We start from the raw sequence: 22037 nt of genomic DNA, 5'->3' as shown, positions 1-22037 counted from the left end.
CAGGAACGGTTTCCAAGCAGGAAAATGCCCTTTCTGAGACAACTCAAGTTGAATTTCGGTAAAGGAGTTGCCATGTGGACCAGCCCAATGGCTCAGGGCTCAGATTCCGTGCCTGCCGCTGTTCCTAGGTGATGCTATTGTCCATGTAATGCATTGTAGCTCCTCTGACCTCACCAGAGCTACGCCAACCTTGGGCCAGTTGAAAGTTACTAAAAACATGTCTCCAGCCTTTGCTTTGTGTTCAACACTTCACTTCCACTGGCTCCTGCTAATCCATTAGTCTCCAGCCTTTTAACCACAAGGTCACTTTTTCAATTTAAGTGCAATGTACGATCTACCGCAAACCCAAACACCCTTGCCCTGCTTCCTTCCCCCCCTTCTCTGAGGCTCCACCCCTGCTCTACCCCTTCTCCGAGGCCTCACCCTGCTTGCTCCATCCCCCTTCCTCCATGAATCTCGATCACTTACACCAGACTGGGGTAGCGGGTTGGAGTGCAGGCTCTGGTCTTGGGCCAAGGGGTTTGGCGTGTGGAAGGGGATGCCCTGACCGTAGGGAGGTAGGGTGAGTTCTGGAGTGGCCTAGGGGATAGGGCATTTGCTTGGGGAGCTCAGGGTTGGGGGCTCAAGTCCCTCTGCACACCCTGGAAACGGCTGCACAGCCAACACAGGTTGCTTCGGGGATGGAGCTGGCTCCTGCATTAGGAAAGCAGGATAAGTGATTATTCCCCTTTATTCGGCTCTGGTGAGGCCACATCTGGAGTACAGCCGCTCCCCGAGTTGCGAACGGTCGAATTACGACCGTTTGCACTTACGACCAAAGCTCGGAAGCTCCCATGGAGCGGTCGTAAAGACGGTCCCCGAGTTACTAACGCGACCCGCACTTACAAACAGCACGGTCGCATGTAACTCAGTGGGATCTGAGTTATGAACAGTTCGAGTTACGGACCAAGTGTTGGTCCGTAACTCGGAGAGTGGCTGTATTGTGTCCAGTTCTGGAGCCCCCACTACAGAAAGGAAGTGGACACACTGGGGAGGGCCGAGCGGAGGCAACCAGAATGATTAGGGGGCTTGAGCACATGACCTATGAGGAGAGGCTGAGGGATTTGGGTTTGTTTAGTCTGCAGAAGAGAAGAGTGAGGGGGGATTTGATAGCAGCCTTCAACTTCCTGAAGGGGGGTTCCAAAGAGGATAGGGAAAGGCTGTTCTCAGTAGTGACAGATGGCAGAATAAGGAGCAATGGTCTTAAGTTACAGTGGGAGAGGTTTAGGTTGGACATTAGGAAAAACTATTTCCCTAAGAGGGCAGTGAAGCACTGGGATGGGTTCCCTAGAGAGGTGGTGGAGTCTTCATCCCTAGAGGTGTTTAAGTCTCAGCTTGACAAAGCCCTGGCTGGGTTGATTTAGTTGGGATTGGTCCTGCTTTGGGCAAGGGGCTGGACTTGATGACCTCCTGCGGTATTTTCCAGCTCTGTGATTCTATGATAAGAGATGCCCTGAAAGGGGGTGGTAGTTCTGGAGTAGCTTATGGGATCAGGCATTCACCTGGAGAACACAGGCTGGTGGGTTCAAGTCTTGCCTACCTTGGGAGTGACCAGACAGCCAACATAGGATAAGGAATCTGCTGAAGGTTAAGGAGGTGGGGTGGGGTGGGCTCTGGAGTAGACCAGGGGATAGGGCATTCACCAGGGGAGCACAGGGTGATGGGTTCAAGTGCCACCCACCCTGGGAGCAGCAGGACAGCTGCCCCAGGGATGGTGCAGCAGAGCCAAGGCAGGCTCACTCCTGGCCTGGCCCTGCACCACTCCTGAAAGCAGCTGGTATGTACAACAATGGCACCATGTGCTGCCCCTCATCTACAGGCACTGACTCCACTGGCCACAGTTCTCTGTTAATGATCAATGGGAGCTGCAGGAGTGGTGTCAGCAGGCAAGGACAGCGTGTGGAGATCCCCTGCTCTGACCTTCTTGGGTTGCTGCATGGACATGCCAGCCATCTCCAGGAGCCCAATTGCCACAGGGATAATTACTCCAGACACAACTGCTACATCTAGATTGCATCCCTTTTTCATAAAATCTCCCCTGCTTCATTAGCATAAAAATGGCTGCCGCTTTTTTCGACACGGAGCTTTGGGGATAAGGGATCTTTCGGAAAAGGCTTTATTTTCCAAAAGATCCGCGTCTAGACTGGCGCTTTTTTCCGGCAAAGCTCCGTGCCAAAAAAAAGCAGCAGCCGTTTTTATGCTAATGAAGCGGGGGAGATTTAAATCCCCGCTTCATTAGTAATTGCGATACGTCTAATTTGCATCCCTTTTACGAAAAAGGGATGCAATCTAGATGTAGCCAACAGGTTTAGGCATTTTAAATCTCCCTACTCAGAGAATTAAATGTAAGCATACATGTTGGGTCAGGAGAGGAGAGGGAAGGACAGTGTGTGTGTGCGTGCGTGAGAGTGACAGAGATTTACATTGCCAAGTTCCCTCCATCCCCTTCTCTCTGCGTGGAGATAGGGTACAGGCGTGGGGGGACAGGGGACACCCTGACATCAGCACCCCCCTCTTCTTCCTCCCACACCCTCACAGCAAGCAAGAGGCTCCCAAGGGGCAGCTCCAAGGCAGAGGGCAGGTGGACAGTAGGTGGAGGGGCAACTGAAGTGCCAGCACATGATAGCTTCCTGGCCAAATCAGTCAGGATCACCTGCCAGAGGCTCCAAGTTCTGCCAGTAGATCCCGATGTACTGGTTGCTGACCACTGTTCTAATCTAACCATTTTCTTTCCTTCCCAAACCACAGGTGATTAAGTACACCTTGGATCCCGTATGGAAGCCGTTTACTGTGCCTTTGCTGTCACTGTGCGATGGAGATGTGGAAAAACTGATCAAGGTAACTCTGTTATACAGAGCAACCCTTACGTTGCTCTTGGTGCTTTTTGCATTATGGTGCAGGTGGCAGGGGAGGAAGGTGATGGTGGCTTCTAGGCTGAAACTAAGACACATCCAGACCCAGCGAGGAGGAGCCTGTGTGCTACCAAGGAATAAGTCCACATTGCTCTGATAAATCCAGGGCCCCAATGTTACATCATCTATCTGCAGTGGGTGAGCAACTGTTTCCTGGCAAAGGGCAACAGAAATTGCCCCCTGCTTCCCAGCTCCTTGTCACCCTGTCTCTTTGCCCAGCCATCCTACTCTCCCCATGGCTCTGTGTATGATCTCAATTTCCCAGATCCTCCCCTGGCTCCCAGTCATCTTTATTTTCCCCTCTGGATCACCAAACCAATCCCCCCTCCACTATCACCCCTGCCAGGTCTGTTTCCTGCCCCATCTGCATTTTAATCAGGCAGCTTCCTTCTCATCGCAGGGGACGGTCTCCTTTCTTTCAGTCCTGGAGCTCAGCCCAGAACTGCAATTGCAGAGAAAGTCCTGCCCAGTCCCCCGGCTGGGGCATGCTCAGTGTGTACAGATTCTTCAGGAAATTTAGCCATGAAAAACTAGCAAGTCTCTACTGAGCATATGCAAAGTCTTACATTTATTTTTTTCAAGGGCTTAAAATTGTGGCAGATTTTCAAGGGACAGCGAATAGCATCCCTGCCACAAAGGTCACCATCTCTGCCCAATTTCAAGTCTCTGGTCCAAAGCAAAGAAAAGCTCACCAACGTTTACCATAAGTAAAACAGTATGTTCTCAAACCTCATTGCTGAAAACTGCCGAGCCATTTTGGCTAAAAATTTTCAGAAAAATTGAGCCTGGGGCAGACACACCTGAAATTAAAAAGTTTCAGTTGAAGTAGTTACAGTTTGGCAACGTTACAAGCAACTGGATATAGGGCTTTCTAATAGGAAATGCGAGGCAATCGTAATGATGGGTGGTACTACCAGCTCCGCCTGTAATAAAAAGCCTTTACAGTTAGCACAAGGAGTGAGTGACAGCGCTGGACTGGTGCATTGCTACACGCTCTGGCAACACTTGGATCTGGAAAAGAGGATGAGATTGTTCAGTCACTACTAAGTAGCGACTGCCTGTTCCAGTTTTAAAACTCAAATGTTTCGGTTGTTACAGTGTACATCCGTGGCAATTCGGGAGGGGCAGTACACATAGTACCTCACTACATAATATAAACATGGGTGGGGAGAAGCTTTTAGAACAATCTGAAACTGAACAGTTGGAAATTACTAGTGTGGACCGGTGTCAGTGCACTGGTTGCTGTTGGTGGTTTAATAACCATTGAACTCTGCTCTGAGTAAGCTGGATCACATGCTGATGGGGAAAGCACTGTCTAGCCTGCACCAGCGCTCCTTCTACTCCTGCTGCTGGTAGGAAATCTCTAGTAATAGGCCCAGCCCAGTGCTGAATTGTAATGAAAGAGGTTCTGGGGCACAAGCAGTTCGGTGTCAGAGCTCAAGACATGCCTAGCCAAGAGGTGCCGGGGCGCAGCCCTGGCAGGCACCGGCACAAATTAAGCACTGATCCCTGCCCCAGAGGAGGGGGCCTCCAGAGTCAGTCTCTGGAGGCCCATCCATGCCCTGGTGGCCACGGCAGGGTTGTTGCTGCTGGGATCCGAGGAGCTAGGCTCTGCCTTCCTTGGCTGACTAAAAGCTGTTGTGACCCAGGGCCTTCAGGAGGTGCTGTCGGTGGGGGGAGGAAGCAAAAGGGGGACAGATCTGAAGGTTCGAGTAACACATAAATGTGACTCGTCTAACCACAAGTAAGCCCAGTGCCTGTGCCGTGCATGAGAACGACCACTTCCCTCCTCTCCCCCAGGTCATGTGCTACGATTACGACAGTGACGGTGGGCACGACTTCATTGGGGAGTTTGAGACCTCTGTGGCCAAGATGTGTGAAGCTCAAGATGCCTTTCCGGTAAGTGCTGAAACACCGCCGGGTTTTAGAACGGTGGCGTGGGGAGGAGCAGCCCGCTGTCTCCTTGGCTAAGGGTTTCAAAAGCGGCTCTTCCCATGAGTGGCTTCATGCTTTAAAACAACGTTAAAGCCCTCAGCCCTCTGAAAATCAGGCCCCTCTCCAGTGTCTGAAGTTGGGCACCCACAGCCACTAGCCCTTTCTGCAGATTTTTGCCGCCTCCTTTGCTAACAGTCTCCTGTCCTTGTTTCTCAGCCTGTTGTGCTGGAAGTGCTCTGTGGCTGACCCGGCTCTCTGCTGCACAGGCTGTGTTTTGTGTCATCCCAGAAGGGGTGATGCTACTCCCATGTCATACTGCAGCTGTGGTGCAACATGATGCTGCAATGTTTCTCTAGCCCGACTGAGATTTTAGGGGCTTCTTTTAGATATGGAATTGTCCTGGGGGGAAAAAAATTGGGACTCCATAAAATAGTTGCAGAGTCAAGTAAGTTCATACAACGGACTCCCATTGCTGCCAGTGGGGTCTGGGTTAATATTATTTATTTGTATTGCATTTAACCCAGAGCAGGCCTTATTGTGGGCAGTAGCTATGCACATTGGGGACATGCACACCTCCAGCTCCAGGCAACATAGCATGCTAATTCTGAGTTAACACACTAAAAATAGAAGGGTAGCCCTGGCAGTAGGAGTCACCCTGAGTGAGTAGCTGGGCCACCGGCTGCCTGCGCCTTCATGGCTAGGCTGCTATTCAGTCAGAATTAGCCTGGCTATGGTGCCTGAGCTGGAAAATGCACCTCTAGAGCCAGTGCCCATGCTCACGCAGGGAGAGACAGTGCTCGCCCCAAAGAACTCACTGTTTAAATAGACAAGACAGGGTGGGAGAAGGGAAGAATGATCCTATACGAGGAGCGCAGATGGACAGTGACCTGCCCAAAAAGTCTGTCAGAGCTAGAAATTGAGCCTATTTCCCCTGAATCCCAACTCATTGCAGTAGCTGCAAAGCCCACTTGCCCTTTAGTAACCTTAATGCTAAACACTTCCCTGAGTGCCAGCCCCCTTCCAACTCCTGTGCAGGCCTTAATTAGCCCCCTGCAAATGCCTCTGCGAGTGGGTGAGCAGAAGTCCCTGTTTTACAGATGGGGAAACTGAGGCATTGAAGTATACTGACTTGTGCGGCCTCAATGAAGCTCAACAGAGAAGTGGAACTCTGGCCATGATCTCACATGCATGAAATTGGGTGGTGCAGTGAGCTGCCCTTGCATCTTGCGTGTTCCAGTTGGATTGCTCTGTCAGCCTTTCCTCATTTGGATTCTCTTGGGGGATTTTAGAGATGTCTGATTCTCATTTCATTTTGCACTTGTTTGAATATAACTGAAAATGCCACTTGTACTGTAAACGGCTGACTCTGAATCCGAGTGGAGATTGTAATTCATGAACAACCTAACACCCAGCCAGTGTCCATCTCCTTTGACAGCTGGACTTGAATGCACAGAGTAGCACAAGCCCAGACTTCTTGGCTGTATTGTGTGCTCTTGCTGCCAAGTCCTCAGTGGGCTAATGCCCGTCATTTTGTCCCTCTTTGAACCAGTAGGGAATATCCTGAAAGGACTGGAAAGAACGTATGCTTGGCCCATCCTCTTGCATCTGCGCTGAATCCTGGAAAGTGTATTTGCTACATCTGAGGCTGTGTCTAGACTACATGCCTCTGTCGTCAGAGGCATGTAGATTAGACACATAGGCAAAGGGAAATGAAGCCGCAATTTAAATGATCGCGGCTTCATTTACATTTACATGGCTGCCGCGCTGAGCCGAAAAACAGCTGATCAGCTGTTTGTCCGCTCAGCGCGCTAGTCTGGACACTCCCCTGCCGACATCAAAGCCCTTTGTCGGCAGCCCCGTTATTCCGCGTGGGATGAGGTTTACCGGGGCTGCCGACAAAGGGCTTTGATGTCGGCAGGGGAACGTCCAGACTAGCGCACGAGCCGACAAACAGCTGATCAGCTGTTTGTCGGCTCAGCGCGGCAGCCATGTAAATGTAAATGAAGCCGCTATCATTTAAATCGTGGCTTCATTTGCCTTTGCCTATGTGTCTAATCTACATGCCTCTGATGACAGAGGCATGTAGTCTAGACACACCCTAAGTGTGTGGCTTAAGGAAAGCGCACGCCCCAGTCCACTACAGCAGTGCTGCAAGATAACAAGATTGAGAGACGCTTTTAAGCAAAGGGTGGAAATACCAAACAGGCACCTCTGTTTTGTTTGGGTCTGTTACCAAAGTGCGCTTTCAGAGGCAGCCACTAACGTAGGGCAGTCTCCTGGCATGTGGAAAGTGTGTTTGTCTGTACAAAGCCTCTGGAAGACTGCCCTTGTGGCTGGAGTGGAAGGGTCGTGTTACCCAGCTGGGGCAGACATACACACACTAGCTCTGTTTGAGCAATTGCACTAACATCAGCATCATGGCATGAGCTACCCTCCTGACTACAGCTCCCTCCCTTCTCCTGGGAGTATATTTGGGCAGCTAACTCACACCACCACTTTTGCCACTGTGGCTACGCTGCTATTTCGAGGTGCTACTTCAAGCAGAGCTAGCTTGTGTACCCAGTCTGGGAATTCTGCATCCCAGCGGCTGGGTAGCCTCACCCGAAGTCTGCTCACTGCAGTGCATAAGAGATCAGCTTGGTTCTAACCATCTCCCGAATGCTACGGAGTCTTCTGTAGCTAAATGTCCCAGCCTGTGCTCCATCCTCTGGCCACGGTCTCTCCACAACCAACGCAGCTTGGAGGGTTTATTTCTCATTAAAATAACTGGAAACTATTCAGTTAGTCATTTCCTGTCCTGGGATTTCATTCTGGTGCTTGACCTACAAGATTCCTGGCATACTTGGCCAAATATACTTTTATTTACAAAAGCTGTGAGAGCTACAGTGCTTCAGGCAGCTCAGTTTTGATCCAGTTTGCACTGAGCCGAGGTCTGATTGACTGTCTGGAATGGTACCTGCTGATCTTATGGATCCTCACTGACCTAGTCATGCCACTTTCCTCAGTCTTGCTCTTAGCCCTTCTCCCTGAGCAGGAGTTACTTGAGCTCCTGCCTGTGCCAGCAGTCCCCCATACTGTGCAGTTTGACGTGCCCCTGGTAGTTGTTGGCTCTGAGGTGCTGTTTGTAGAGATAAGGTGATACTGCAGAGAAGAAGGATATTCTTGTGGTTAAAGTTGGGTCTCAGGAGATCTGATCTCTCCTGAAGCAGGTAGAACTTGAACTTACCACCTTGTGATCTGCAGGTTGATCTGATAGCCTAGCCTAGCCTCTAGGCCACTGGAAGCTGCACTGCCTGGTCTTTAGGTAGTCCCTTATCCTACCTTCCTAATGCAGGTGCCAGCTCCTCTGCCACAGACCCCCTGTGAGAGCTTGGGCAAGTCATTTAACCTCTCTGTCGCCAAACCCCGTCTGTACAATGCGGATAATAGCACTCTTATACCGTAGACACAGTTAGATTCAGGACAGTCTTTTACTTATGAGAATATCCACCGCTTCGGAGAATGACATTCTGATCTTGGCGAGAGCCTCTAGGTTTGTGCGGCCCATCAGGGTGCTATGCATGGTTTTGTTTACCATTGCTCACATGCAGGGTTGCCAATTCCACTGCTTTCCATACTCATAGGGGGGTTTTGTATAGTTTTTTGTGTTGTGTTGTCAAATGAAAAATGGCCTTGCTCAGCAGACAGTGAGTTAGTGGTTTAGGCAATTCAGTGATTACAGTGGCTCTGGTATAATTAGAGATCGGTACTTGTACATCACATGGCCGTGCTGGCTTCCCACTGTATTCTGTGAAGAGTTCCAGCTTCAGCAACAATAATCTCTCCCTTCCGCTCTGTTAACTGCCATGTTGGGCACCTTTCCTTTGTAAGCGCCTCTGGCCTGGGCTGAGTTACTTGTGTTCCATGAACCTGCTTTACTTGGCAAATTCCAACCTGAGAACGAACCCCTAAGCAAGCCCAGGGGAGGCTATACCCAGTCTGGTTGCCTGCAGCATGATGCCATTTAACATAGAGAGCACATCTGCATGCTGTTTGCATCCAGAACCCTGCAGCTAGGGACAGGAAATGCAGAGCACTAATAAAAGCTGACCAGCAGTGTTGCTAACCAGAACCCTGCTGCTCTGCGTGTAACTCTGCCTGCAGTTCTGGTCCTGGGTCTGGGGAAGGAAGGTGAAGAAACTAAAGGACAGAAAAAATGAGGCAAGGCTGGAATTCAAGACATTGGAAGCCGAGAGAGCTAAAGGGATGTAAGCGGGGGAAGAGAGGAGATGATTGGCCCTTCAAAGCAACAGGCTCTCCGATGAAAGGGAATTATTCCGCCTCCAGAGAGAGCAGAGATGAGGAGCCAGTGAGTCGACACTGAGGAAGGAAATGACTGTGTCAGTCAGTAGAGCCACGTTCTAAACAGTGAGACCCCTGGGCACTTTCACAGAATCTCTAGAGAAGGGGGTGAGGCACCATTTTGGCTGCGACAGAAGCTCAGGTTAGCTGAGGTGGCAGGATCTCCCCCAAAGACAGGCAGTCTCATTCCGAGACAGGTGGCCATGTCTGACCCTGGGTCTGATTCTGTGACCTGACTGTGTGTTAACTCTAGTCAGGGGGTTGGCTTGGCAGTTGAATTGTGTGGGCTGCTAGAGAAAGGGAGCCATGGATGGGCAACGGTGGTTCACCAAGAGAGCGTATGGCTTTGCATGCCCACGGGCCACTGAACATTCTCTCTATGGGCCTTCCTGGGAGCTGAGAAGTCGTTCTGGGAACTCCTGGGTATGTAGCACCATGACCCTCTTTGGCTTTGCCATCACACGGAGACTTGGTGTGGCCACCGAGCCTGTCACGCACTGATACTCAGACTGGATGAGACCCCAGCCACTAACAATTCTCATGACAACCGTGTCTGTAGAGTCCTGCCTGGGGAAAGGGTGGGAGGGGAGCTCAACCTCTGGGTTTTTTATTCTCCTTTACATACTGTTTTGGCTTTTCAAAACCTGCAGCACTGGCATTAGCACAGCACTCCGCTTAACAAACAGTAGTTGAATGTAAAGCAAGTGAACCGTGAGTAGTAGGGAGATAGTGTTACCTCAGTGTATGGCCATTACTGGAAAACTGCATCCACATGTCCTCGCTTCCCAAAAAAAGCTGTGGAAATTGGGAATATATTTCAGAAAAGAGCTACAAGGCTGATTTGTGGTCTGGGAAACTTGCCTCACAGTGTAGCTCAATCTATTTAATGTATCCAAGAAAAGGTACATCTACACTGTAACACTATTTCGAAATTACGAGCGCTATTCCGAAACTTAGTTCATGTCTACCCAGCAGGCAGTTATTGCGAAATAGTGTCAAAACACTGGCAAGCTGGACAACTTCTTACTTGGACTCCTGTAACTTTCATTGTACAAGGAATAAGGGAAGTCGGAGGAAGAGCGCTCTATTTCAAAATAAGTGCAGTAGAGATGCTCCCTATTTCGAAATAAGCTGTTTCAAAATAAGATACCCAATTGTCGTAGCTCAGTTTGCGTGGCTTATTTCGAGTTAAGCCGCGCAGTGTAGATGCACCCAAAAGGTTCAAAGTGACTTAATCACACACTACACATACCTGCATGACGAAGAGATTCCTGTTTGAAGGCAGCTACTTAGCCAACAAAAACGATAACCAGATTCTGGGGTTGAAGGCTGAGGCAATGCAAAATCACACAAATTTTAAGTGAGGGTGACCAACCATTAGAACCCTGAAGGAAAAGCTGGGAGGCGGGAGTCTCTCCCTATCCAGCTGCTGCTGAAAAATCGCTGCTGGATTGAATAGGTTTCTGAAGAACAAATGGGTTCTATTGCAATGGAACAGGTTGTTAAAGTCCCAAAGAAGGCTGCCCCGTTTCCCCACCTGCAATGGCTTCCTCTCAGGCCACGTTGGGGACAGAAATTAGGGGGCACCTCTGAAAATCAGGCCAAAGGTGTTTCCAGGTGGATACTCAAAAACTGGAGGTCACCCAAATGGGCCTCAGCTTCTGTGCCCCATTTCCCGTCACTGTCAAATGGTTAGAGACCTACAGATCTGCAGATATTTGCTTTATATCTGCGGGTATGGATGCAGAGGTGGAGCCAGATACAATTTTTTTTATCTAGAACCTTGCACATTTGGAGATATCTGCTTTATATCCACAGATATCCATCCACCTTTGTGGATGTGCATGCAGGTGTCTATGACTCATTTTTGCAGATATGGATGTGGATGCAAATTTTGTATCCACGCAGGGCTCTACAAATGGTGAAAATCTATAAGGTTCATTCCTGTCTAGAGGGGTAAAACATTTATTGTTTTAAAGATGAAAATTATTAAAATGAAGAATAATTTGGTATTAACTATTAATTATTGTGAGCTGGTTTTGGTTGTTGCGGCAACTGGCTTTCACTGGCAGACTTTGCTGTTGGCTGAGAAGTTCTTAGGTAACCAATCAGCTAGCATGTCTGTAAATTCCAGACTGCCGCGGTAGCTATTCTAGGCTGAATGGGATGGCCAGCCCTTATTGGAACTTTGCTTTCACACTGTGTGTTGTGCATCTTGTTCATTACAGCTAGAATTAGATTGCATTAACCCCAAAAAACAAAAGAAGAAAAAGAATTACAAGAACTCTGGCATCATCCTTGTGAAATCCTGCAAAGTAAGTGCAAAGCTTTTTGAAAAGCAAAGATCCCTGTCTGTTGGGGGGGGGGGGGGGGGGGAGAGAAGAGTGCAGGTGCAGAATCCCACTAGAAAATACAGGAAGGGATCTACTGATGCAAATTTGCTAGTAAGGTGATGCTCCCTGACTCTCCCAGCAATAGTAAATGGTGGAGATACATTGTGTGCAATACTCAATCATGGTGCTACAGTAGAATTAGGCAGAGCATGGATTATCAGAGGTTGCTGTGGAGCAAGACAGCATGAATAGACATGTTTATGCTTCCTCCTCTGGCATTTCCCATGGTTTTCGCGCCTGGTGGCAAGCTGCAATGGTCCACCCCCTGCTTTCTCTTGGTAATCTTCCTGAGAAGGAGCAGAGCTCTCTGTTCTGTTTAACAACTGTCTAAAATGGTTGGCATCCACACAAAAGCAGGTGGGGAAGAAGCTGGTAAGAAGGGCAGTGTGGAGTTGGGAGTTGTACAGTTTCTGGGTTGGCTCTGACCTGGTGTCGGATGCAAGGATGTGCGCAGTACCCCATGGTGCCGTAAATAAAACGTCCTACTCTCCCAGCAATCCTTACGATCTGAACAGGGATAGAGCCATAATTTCATGTCTCGTTTTTAGCTCGGGAGGTGCCCAGGACAATCCTACTGTGTCAGCCAAGATGCCAGTCAGCGCCCGTGATGTAGACATGAAAGGTCCCTTGAGAAATCCAGATGTTTCTCCACTTTTGCTTCTTCACGGGAGTAAAGCATTGCAGAGCTCAGGGACCAAAATGTTAGCTTCTCTGACAATTTTTAAAAAATGCTGTAAGCCTCCTCGAATATTTTAAGTAGCGAGGCGGGGTAAAAATATTTTAAATAAATAAAAATAAATACATTACATGACTCCTTTTCTTAAGCCTTCCAGGATTTTGTCAGAGGTGCTGAAATGCAGTTTTCAAAGTCTTTCCTCTTTCTTTCAGATAACCAGAGATTACTCCTTCCTGGACTACATCCTTGGGGGCTGCCAGTTAATGTTTACTGTAAGTTTTTGTTGCTTTTTGGCCATCAACTGTAACACATTAAAAATGTAATTAGTAGGGAGCTCTGGGTTGGCTCTGTGCATTAACAAGCATTGGGCCAATGTTTTTAAAGCCCATTACTTAGCCATGGAGATGGGCCTGGCTAGCTTTCCTATTGCAGCCTAGATTGTTTGTCTTTATAGTAGCTACGAGCCTTTGTCTTCATTCTGCATCGTTAGGCTTTGTCGAGGACTTTAACTGCCATCAGAGCTACATGGATGTGTTGGTACTGACAGAAACCCCTAGTGGAAACACAACTTACCCTCGTGCATTGTGATTTTTTTTTTTTTTTGTTCTTGCCAATGCAACTTCTTGCAATTTCTAACAACTGCAAGCTGCATCAGGATAGCGACTGGTTTGCCCAGTGAAACCTCATCAGGAGCTGGGTTTGGATTCACATCCTTTCAGTGCTGACTTAGGTCAACAGTTACCCAAGCATTTCTGTTCATGTGTCCATGTTGAAGTTTTTCTGGAGACCCAACCATTTCAAGTCTCTCAAAGTCTGCCTGCTGCCTGGAATTTCTCCAGTTCACACCTCTTAGGTTCGTTAGTAAGTGGGTGTGTGACTGATGCTCTCAGCTGTTTATCAGTCAGTATGCCTCACAGTTGTCCTCCAAGGTCCAAGACCCCAGCCTCTTCCCAATACAGTCATAAGAACAGCCATACGGGGTCAGACCAAAGGTCCATCTAGTCCAGTATCCTGTCTGCTGACAGTGGCCAATACCAGATGCCCCAGAGGGAATATTAAATGCTGGAGTAGTCTCTTTTTTTTTTTTTTCTTGCTTCCTCTGCAAGAGTGCAAGAGGTGCCGCACCTCCTCACTCTGTCTCATTTTGGGCCTGCATGTTTGGATGAGCTGAGCTACCTTTTGTTTGGCTCAATTTCTAGTTGGGCTGTTAACTTTCTGATATGTGACCAATCTTTATTGAAGCCCCAGGCAAAAGTCCTGTAGTTCTGGTTTGCATAATTTGAAACCCAGACAGAAATTAGAATACATGTGATCTTTGTCATGTGTGCATTTCCAGATACTCCACTATGCTACCTACTGATTTAGGTGGGAGCGGAGATAATTTTCTTTTTTCACTAGAGCCAGGGAGCAGTTTTCAGGATCAATGAAAATCAAACTTCCCCTAGAACCTTCACTCAAAACTACCAAGCCTGTGTTTGGGGGCTTGAAAAAGTACCATTAATCTTTCCATTATTTTTCACATTGGCAACTGCCTCTGCACATCCTTGGTTCTGGCTAAAAGCAGATGTCTTGTAAAATATGACAAACAATTGTGTTCTTGGAGCCTTGTGTGCCTGAAGATGAACCAGGAAGCCTTGGAAAGCTTACGTGGAAGAGAGCTGTTTTGGGAGAGAGTTCCAGAAAACTCCTGCAGGCCAGAAAAATTCAGAGATGTCTCCAAGTTCTTTGATGCTTTATTCTAACCCAGCTGAAGCTTTAGATCCCTTTCTGCGACTCTCAGTCACTGATTGGATCTATAGTAATTTTGCCTAGAAAAGCTGATCTGATTTTGAATGAAATCTGCTCATTCGGAATGTTGCTGATGTACTCTTTACACATAACGGGTGTTTCCATTTGCATTTTTAGCCCCTCCTGTTTGATCCAGATTACCTGTGATGTGTCTGGAGCAACTTGAGGAAATGACAGCCCTTGAGTTTAACCGCTTAATAAAATTGATGTTTTTTTCTCCAGCCCTTTAATTTCTGAAAATTCCTTTTTTTAGTACAGTGTCTAGAGATCTGTGTGTGCATGCAGCATGTCAATTTTTATTTGTTGTCTAAAAAGACATAGGAGGCTGGGGGTGGGGTATGAATGGGGGGGGGGGTGTTGAGGAAGCGTTACCATAGAAACAGAAATGAATGCAAGAGCTTTTTATATGCAGCTCAACTGTTGTGTTAAGGTCTTAGAGCGACAGAGTGAACAAAAGGGAAAATGACTAAGTTTGTTGGTACCACCAAACTCTTGTGTACATCAGCATGAAAAGCTGAAATCCACCCCATAGTTTAACGATCTAGTGGTAATTGGCCAGCTTCGTTTGGTTTTTTTCAAAGGGAGTATTTCTTTGATTAGTGGTTCAGACAGGGAGGCTCGTTCTTCACATATTACGTGGCAGGCATGGAATACCAGCAGCACCTCTGGATGCTGACTTGCGGAGCCGCTGCAGAGAGGGAACCCAGAATTTTGAAAGGTTGCCTGTCAACAAAGGCCTGTTGCCACCCTGAAGATCATGTGGTGTCAACAGAGGCCACAAATAACTGAAAGAGGAGGCTGGTGCTGAAAAGGGGCAGGAAATGGGGTTCCAAAAATGGCACTTCCTAGCCCATCCAGTTGCTTTACATTTAAGAGATTTACAACTTAAAACAAAACGCTCCTCAGCTGTTACCCACTTGGTTCCCATTCATCTTCCATGAGTGATGCTGCAGGCATTGATGGAGTTTGTCTGTACAGACACACTCGAGACGTGAGAGAAGTCAGAGCCAGGAGACACAAGTTTCCTTCCTTTGTCCTAGTGCAGGCATGTCCAAAGTCCGGCCCGTGGGCCAATTGCGGCCTGTGTTCCGATTTAATACGGCCCCCGCTTCCTCCCCCTCTCCTGGCTCCCCGGCGCTCTTTTGAACTGGCGCGCCCAGCACGCCGCTTACGGCCGCGCCGCCGCCGCCCATGGCCTCCGCGGTCATAGAGCCTAGAGCATGGAACCTTTTGTTTCCCTTTGCGTTTCTTTGTCCAAAGCGTTGTTGCATCTGACTTACGGATCAGCAAACCATTCTGGATAAAATCGGAGCTGGCCAGGCCCCAGCTAACAGATTAGCTTAACGCTGCTGTGCTTATCTGTGCATCCTTCCTTTCCCTTGTTTGCCTCCTGAACCAAAACACTGGAGTAATAAGAGGCAGTTCCCACAGTTCCCTCTGCTAGTAACCTTGCTGGGCAGCATTTCTATCCTATCAGGGACCTGGAAGTACTGGTGCTAGGTGACACCTCCAAAGAAAAGATAAGGAAAACTGAACTTTCCTGAGCCAGGCTGATCCCTGGTGTAAATTGGCATAAGTGGATTGAGGTGCCACTTGTGCCATCACTTACATTACCTCTGGATTTGGCCCAGTTGTGCGAGGTTTGCTAGGCCACCAGTGGGATTTCTCCTCTTTCTCTGAACAGGAAGCGTTAGTTTCAGCTCTGGGAGAACACCACTGAATTTGGCTCATGGAGTTTCTTCCTGGGCTGAGCACTTGGGAGCAGACAAGGTAGAAAACACTGAGGAACACTTCTGGCATCTCCATCTTTCTAGGTCAGGCTGTATATAGGGAGCACAGAGGAACATGGGGAGCTCAATCCAAAGATTCTAAGAAGTGGTCACTGACTTGAGATGCTTTATTTTTTGGTACCCGACTTAATCAGCTGTATCTTTGCCCTGATTTTTTCCCCAGATTATCTGGATTATCTTATTTTGGCCTGATTTTTTTCCACAGTATCTGAGAGCCTGAAATGAAAATTATCTTCAGCAAGCACCACTGGTGCATGGCACCTCTGGGAATTAGTCTCACGGTCTTCAAAATTGGACATCCAAAAATGACTGATACCCCCAAAACAATGGCCCCTTTTGAAAAATGTAGACCCACTCAGAGTATATACAACCTAGACTGAATAGACTCTGGTTTTAATCAACAAAGCTTTGTGGAAAGCCAGTTCAAAAGAATCGCACTTCTAGAAACTTTCAGAAATTTTGCTTGTGCGGTTCTTTGTGTTGTCCAAATGACTTTGCTGATCCCACGTGAAAATGAAGTAAATATTCATCATGGGCGAAGGGGACAGCAGTGAAGCTCTCTGTCTGGTCCATAGACCAGTTAGCTGGGTTTATAAGGTCTGTGCTTCTATCTTCTTATTCAGGTTGGAATTGACTTCACAGCATCCAATGGGAATCCGCGAGACCCCTCCTCGTTGCACTATATCAATCCCATGGGAACAAACGAATATTTGTCAGCTATTTGGGCTGTTGGACAGATCATTCAGGACTATGACTCGTAAGTACTGCCTCTTCCATTTGGATCACAGGTGCCTGGCCTAGCATGGTCTGTCTATTAGAGTACGTCTAGACTACGTGGCTCCGTCGACGGAGCCATGTAGATTTGTTTGTTCGGCAAAGGGAAATGAAGCCGAGATTTAAATAATCACGGCTTCATTTAAATTTAAATGGCTGCCCCGCTCTGCCGATCGGCTGTTTGTCGGCAGATCGGGGCAGTCTGGACGCTCCCCTGCCGACATGAAAGCCCTTTATCGACCTCCCCGGTAAACCTCATCCTACCAGGCATAACGGGGAGGTCGATAAAGGGCTTTCAGGTCGGCTCAGCGCGGCAGCCATTTAAATTTAAATTCATTTCCCTCTGCCGATCAGCCTAATCTACATGGCTCCGTCGAGGGAGCCATGTAGTCTAGACACAGCCTTAGAGTGGGGCACTTCACCCTGCACTTTGCTTGCCATGAGACCTTGGGCTAGTCATTTCCCTGCTCTGTGCCTTAGGTTCCCCATCTGCAAAATGGGGTTTGACCCACTTAGATGATGCTCTTTGAGATCTGAGGATGCAAATGGATGAAAATTCTAATAAATACAGAAGAGAATCTCTTTTCTTCTTTCAAGGAGAGGGAATTCAAGCCTAAATGGGGTGTCAAAAATAATCCCATATGCCCTCACAGTCTCAAAGATCAAGCATTAGCCCACTGCAGGGTAAGTCTACCCTGCACACTCAGCCTGGTGCTGTGGGACTGGGACTTGTGGGCTGTGTGTGTCTAAGCCCATGCTTGAGTGTTATACCAACGTTGTCCCTCCTGGAGCACTGTTAAGGAGCCACTAGTGAGCACCGGCAAAGTCAGGGTGACCAGGTCTCCGGTTTTGGACTGGAACACTCAGTCGATAAGGGATCCTGGTAGCTCTGGTCAGCACTCCCTGCTAGCCTCCCCCTGGCTCTCGGGAAACAGCTGGCATGTTCCCCCTCTGACTCCTACATGTAGGGGCAACCAGGTGATGCTGCAGGCTGCTCCCCCCAAGCACCACCCACACAGCTCCCATTGGCTGGGCCCTCCATCCAGTGGAAGCTGTGGAGGTGGGGCCTGTGAACAGAGCAGTGCACAGAGCTGCCTGTCTGCACCTCCACATAGGATCTGGAGTCACGGGGGGACATGCTGCTGCTTCCGGGAGCTGCTTGAGATAAGTCCCACCCTGACCCTGACCTAGGGCCCTTCCCCAGCCTTGGTATCCCTCCTGCCCTCCAAGCCCCTCATCCTGAGTCCTCAGCCCACCTGCACTCCAACCCACTGGCTCAGCCGGGAGCCCCCTTCTGCACCTCGAGCCACTCTTCTCTGGCCTCACCCCAGAACGCACATCACCAGCCCAGAGCCCATACCTCTGCCCACACCCCAACCCACTGCCTCAGCCAGGAGCACCCTCCCATACCCAAATCCCTACGCTCGGAGCCTCCTATTGCACCCCAAGCCCTGCACCCCTCCCCACTGCCTCTGCCTGAAATCCCCCGCTGCACGCTGAATGCCTCCTTTCTGGCCCCAGATCAGAGCCTACACCACAGCCTTCTGAGCCTCTGCTAGCGAAAAGGAGCCAGGGAGGGAGCGTGGGGAGTGGTAGCGACAGGAAGAGGGGCCGGAGTGAGAGCAGGACCTCAGAGGGGGTGGGGGGCATGGGAAGGGTCTCAAAGAAGGGGCAGAGCACAAGTTCTGTGCAGGTAGAAAGTTGTCAGCCCTAGGCAGAGTCTACACAGGCCAGTGAGCAGTGTATGAGCGCACTTCATAACTCACCCCCGCTTAGCACGCATTGCTGCTCCACGTAGACAAACCCTTAAGTGTGGGGGCTGCTTGTTGAAAAGCAGATGCCCTCCGCCCAGTATCTTTTACCACAAAGAGCTGCGCAAACACATGCCCATGTCCCTTGACTAAACCTGTGGTGTGCTCCTATAGGGTAGCATTCAATTAATAATCAACCACAGGCATGTCAGCGCTCTAACACTGGATGCACTATTGATGCCTGACCCTGGGAGATGTGCTGCCAGCTCTCATGTCTACAGTAGGGACCTTTGCACTAGCTGGTGCTTTTCTTAAAGCCCAAACTCCAGCAGTTCTGAAGTGCGCTGAGAATCTCAGCTATGACTTGAGAGAAGCAATTTCTAGCTCTGGTGACGGCAGAGCAAAGCTTAGAACGTGACCCCTAGAAGGGCGAAAAGCCCAAAGGCTAATAAAGGCTCCATGCCGCGTGGCCTAAGCTTCATGAGATGGTACAAAGATAATCTCGTGATTTGGGGTATGCTTAGGAATGACTGTGGGAAGGTGCCACAGATCTGCAGCTCCCACTGTGTTTAGTGACCACTGCCAGTGCTGACCCCCTTCCAGAATCATAAGCCCTTCCACGAGTGAAGAAGTGTTATTTTGTGTTTGGGGAGCGGACGCAAACTCAGTGACGTTTTCTGGGTGTTTGTTTTTTAAGAGACAAAATGTTTCCTGCTCTGGGATTTGGTGCCCAGTTACCGCCAGACTGGAAGGTAAAGTATGCTGCTTGCCTGTGTGTTCTGCATGTTCAGAATGTGTGCACCCACTTGCCGCACTCGAGCAAGAATACAGCTGCCTGTGGCTTCCTGCGGGTTTGGAGCACAATGGCTGCCTGTTGCATCTGCAAGAGCTTTTTATGCACAGAGTGGGTTGGGGGGATGGGCTGGAAGGGCTCTGGTTGTCAGGCTTTGGAGAATGAAACATGACTGTGTGTGTGGCGGGGGGGAGGGAAGCTGGCAGCCGATTTCTCCCTCCCTTTCAAGCTGGCATTAAAGAAGCAGCAGCAGCATTGGCATTAATTGGCATAGTCAGCCACTGAGTCACCCCTGGGAGGAAGCAGGAATGATTCGGGGAAAGTGGCAGGGCCCACTTGAGAAGCATGTCAGACAGCCACAGGGGGGAAAACAAAGGGGGCTGGAAACTGAATGTTCGTTGTGCAGCATTTTACACTCACGCTATGTCTACAAAGCAGTGTTCTTTCGGAGTAACTGACGTGATTACAAAATAACATCATCTGCGTCTATACTACAAGCGGTTACTTCGACATAGTGTTGAAATAATGTCGAGCTGGAGGACTTCTTTCTCCAACCCCTGTAACCTTCATTTCACAAAGAGTAAGGGAAGTCGGAGGAAGAGTGCTCTTTCTTGGACTTTCTGCTGTGTAGACAGCGCCAAAAGCCGAAATAAGCTATTTTGACTTACACTATGCAATTAATGTAGCTCAAGTTTCGTAGCTTATTTTGGCTTTAATCCTGCTGTGTAGACATGCCCTTTGTATGTGGACACGGATACAGAAAGATAGTCATCAGTTTAAAATCCTTAAACCGGTAGGACTTTATCTTTTTCAGTCTGAGTTCTCAGGAGTGCTTAAAGCCAGTCACTTCCGGTGCTGGCCCTTGGCAAATCTCTGGAAAGCCATGTTGATCTTGGTTGGGAATAGGCACTCAGATGGTTAAAGCAGATGTGGTTCTGCAAATGCATGTTCCAAAAAAATCTCCTCCCCTTGCATATAGTGTGGTGCGCAGAGCATCCTTACAAACCCGCACTCATTTCTGTTTCTACAGCAAACACCCATTTCTGTTTATTGTTGTAACATGCTGCAAAGACTTTGGACCAGCTGGCATAATTAACATCCCAAAGGTTTCACACTCATGGCTTGTGGGCCTGCAGTATTGGCTTCTGTGCACTGACAGAAACACGCCTTCTATCCAGATTGCTTTTGGCTGGGTTCTAGACCTAAGTGGACTGCCGTGGGTTGAGGGATGGCACAGTGCACTCAGACTTCAGAGCCTGGCCTTGTTCAATGGGCAGTGGTTTATTGGTAACCCTGTTGCACCTTTCGAAGGCCTTTACAGTAGGAGATTTCAGTATGTATCTCCCTCCCACAATGGACTTATTTCTCCAGCCCTGCAAATGTGCATAGTGCTTCAGGCAGGAAAGTGTGAATCCTGCCATTAAAAAAGCAGTCTTAGGCCAGGCCTGCATTAGGGAACAATGCTGAACTAAAGATACCCAACTCCAGCTACGTGAATAATGTAGCTGGAGTCGATGTACCTTAGTTTGCGTTATGGCGGCGTCCCCATTGCTGGGGGGTTGATGGCAGAAACTCCCCTGTCAACTCCCCTTACTCTTCACACTCCGGTTGTGTCCAGGAGTCCACAGGAGCGTGATCAGCAGTCGATTTAGCGGGTCTTTACTAGAGTTGTGAACGGGTAACCAGTTAATCCTACCGGGTACTGGTTAACCGGTGCTTGGGAGCAGCCCCCACGCGCAGCCAGCTGTGGGTGAAGGGCTGCTCCTGCCAGGAGCTCTGGGGCCAGGGCCAGGACTTACTCGGTTAACTGGTTAAATGTTGGGTTGACCTAATGTTTAACCGGTTAACTGGGATTTTTTTCATCCCTAGTAGACTCACTAAATCATCCTCCGGGAGATTGGTCCCTGCAGTGTGGCTCTTCTGGTAAGTGCAGACAAGGACTAAGGCCCTGATCCCACGAGTTGCTGGGTGCCTCTGGGGACACCAGTAGGAGCTGAGGGTGCCCAGCAGCTCAGGCTGGGCTGGCTCTGTAGGTGGCGTGAGGCCGGGATGTTTTAAGTGGTTACGTAGGAAAAGGATGTGGCCTGAATCTGCCGTGGGACGGGGGATTCTGATGGTAACGTGGTTTCCACACACGACTTCAGCGGCATGTCTAAGGGAGATGTTATGAAGATGAGAAACATTTCAGCTTGTCTCCCGTCTAGAGCTGGTCCCAGCAGCGCGCTCTCTCCCTCGAGGGTGGACTGCTACTGCCCGCTAATGAACCCTCCTCTCTCGGAAGTGTTCTGCTTCCGAATGCCGGGGGCAGCCCAGCAGTCCCCACTGTGGCATGTCAAGTGAGTAGGACACGCCACCATCCCCAGCACTCTGTGTACCGCCAGTGCGACACTCCCACTTCTGGACACGGTACAGGCCGGTGCCTTGGAGTCCTTCCCGATCCCTCCTTCCCTGAAGCAGCAAAACATCAGGGCAGTGTGAAAGCTGTCCACAGCAAGCTTTGCTGTTTGCAGTATCAGGAGCAGTGGAAGCCCCCCAAAAGTGTGAAGGGGGGCACCAGAACCTGAACTGTAGCCTTACCCCAGCCCCCGAGGCCTCTCCCTAGCACCAGCCTTTCCCTCAACCTCTGCCCTGACGCTGCCTCTTTCCCGGAGGTCCCACTCTCTCCTGTCTGCTCCCCTCCCAAGTGGGTACACGTAGTCCTCCCACTTCGAAAAGTGATGGGGCCATGGCCCCCTGGCTCCCTGTTCGGCTGCCCCTGTTGCAGCCCCTGTTGCAACCTGCCTTCGCTAGGAATACCGACCTTTACCTGAGCTGATACCTACATGGGAGTTTTTTCATTCGCTGT

General features: G+C 49.3%; 1 protein-coding gene across 5 annotated transcripts in view; it reads left to right on the top strand.

Moving 5' to 3' along the window:
• The window catches only part of CPNE2 (copine 2), a 167000-nt gene that overhangs the window by 97669 nt on the left and 47294 nt on the right, over positions 1–22037 (top strand). For all 5 annotated transcript variants that reach the window (XM_075940373.1, XM_006121032.4, XM_075940372.1 and 2 more), the window contains 6 exons: positions 2788–2877; positions 4752–4850; positions 11456–11542; positions 12509–12568; positions 16498–16631; positions 19097–19151. In XM_075940373.1, coding sequence (XP_075796488.1) covers positions 2788–2877; positions 4752–4850; positions 11456–11542; positions 12509–12568; positions 16498–16631; positions 19097–19151 — 525 coding nt within the window. The remainder of the gene's footprint in view (positions 1–2787; positions 2878–4751; positions 4851–11455; positions 11543–12508; positions 12569–16497; positions 16632–19096; positions 19152–22037) is intronic.

This window comes from Pelodiscus sinensis, chromosome 12 (genome assembly GCF_049634645.1).
Source record: "Pelodiscus sinensis isolate JC-2024 chromosome 12, ASM4963464v1, whole genome shotgun sequence".
NCBI classification, from domain to species: domain Eukaryota; kingdom Metazoa; phylum Chordata; order Testudines; family Trionychidae; genus Pelodiscus; species Pelodiscus sinensis.
The sequence above is the reverse complement of the archived record's forward strand: the minus strand, read 5'-3'. Positions and strand labels throughout refer to the sequence as shown.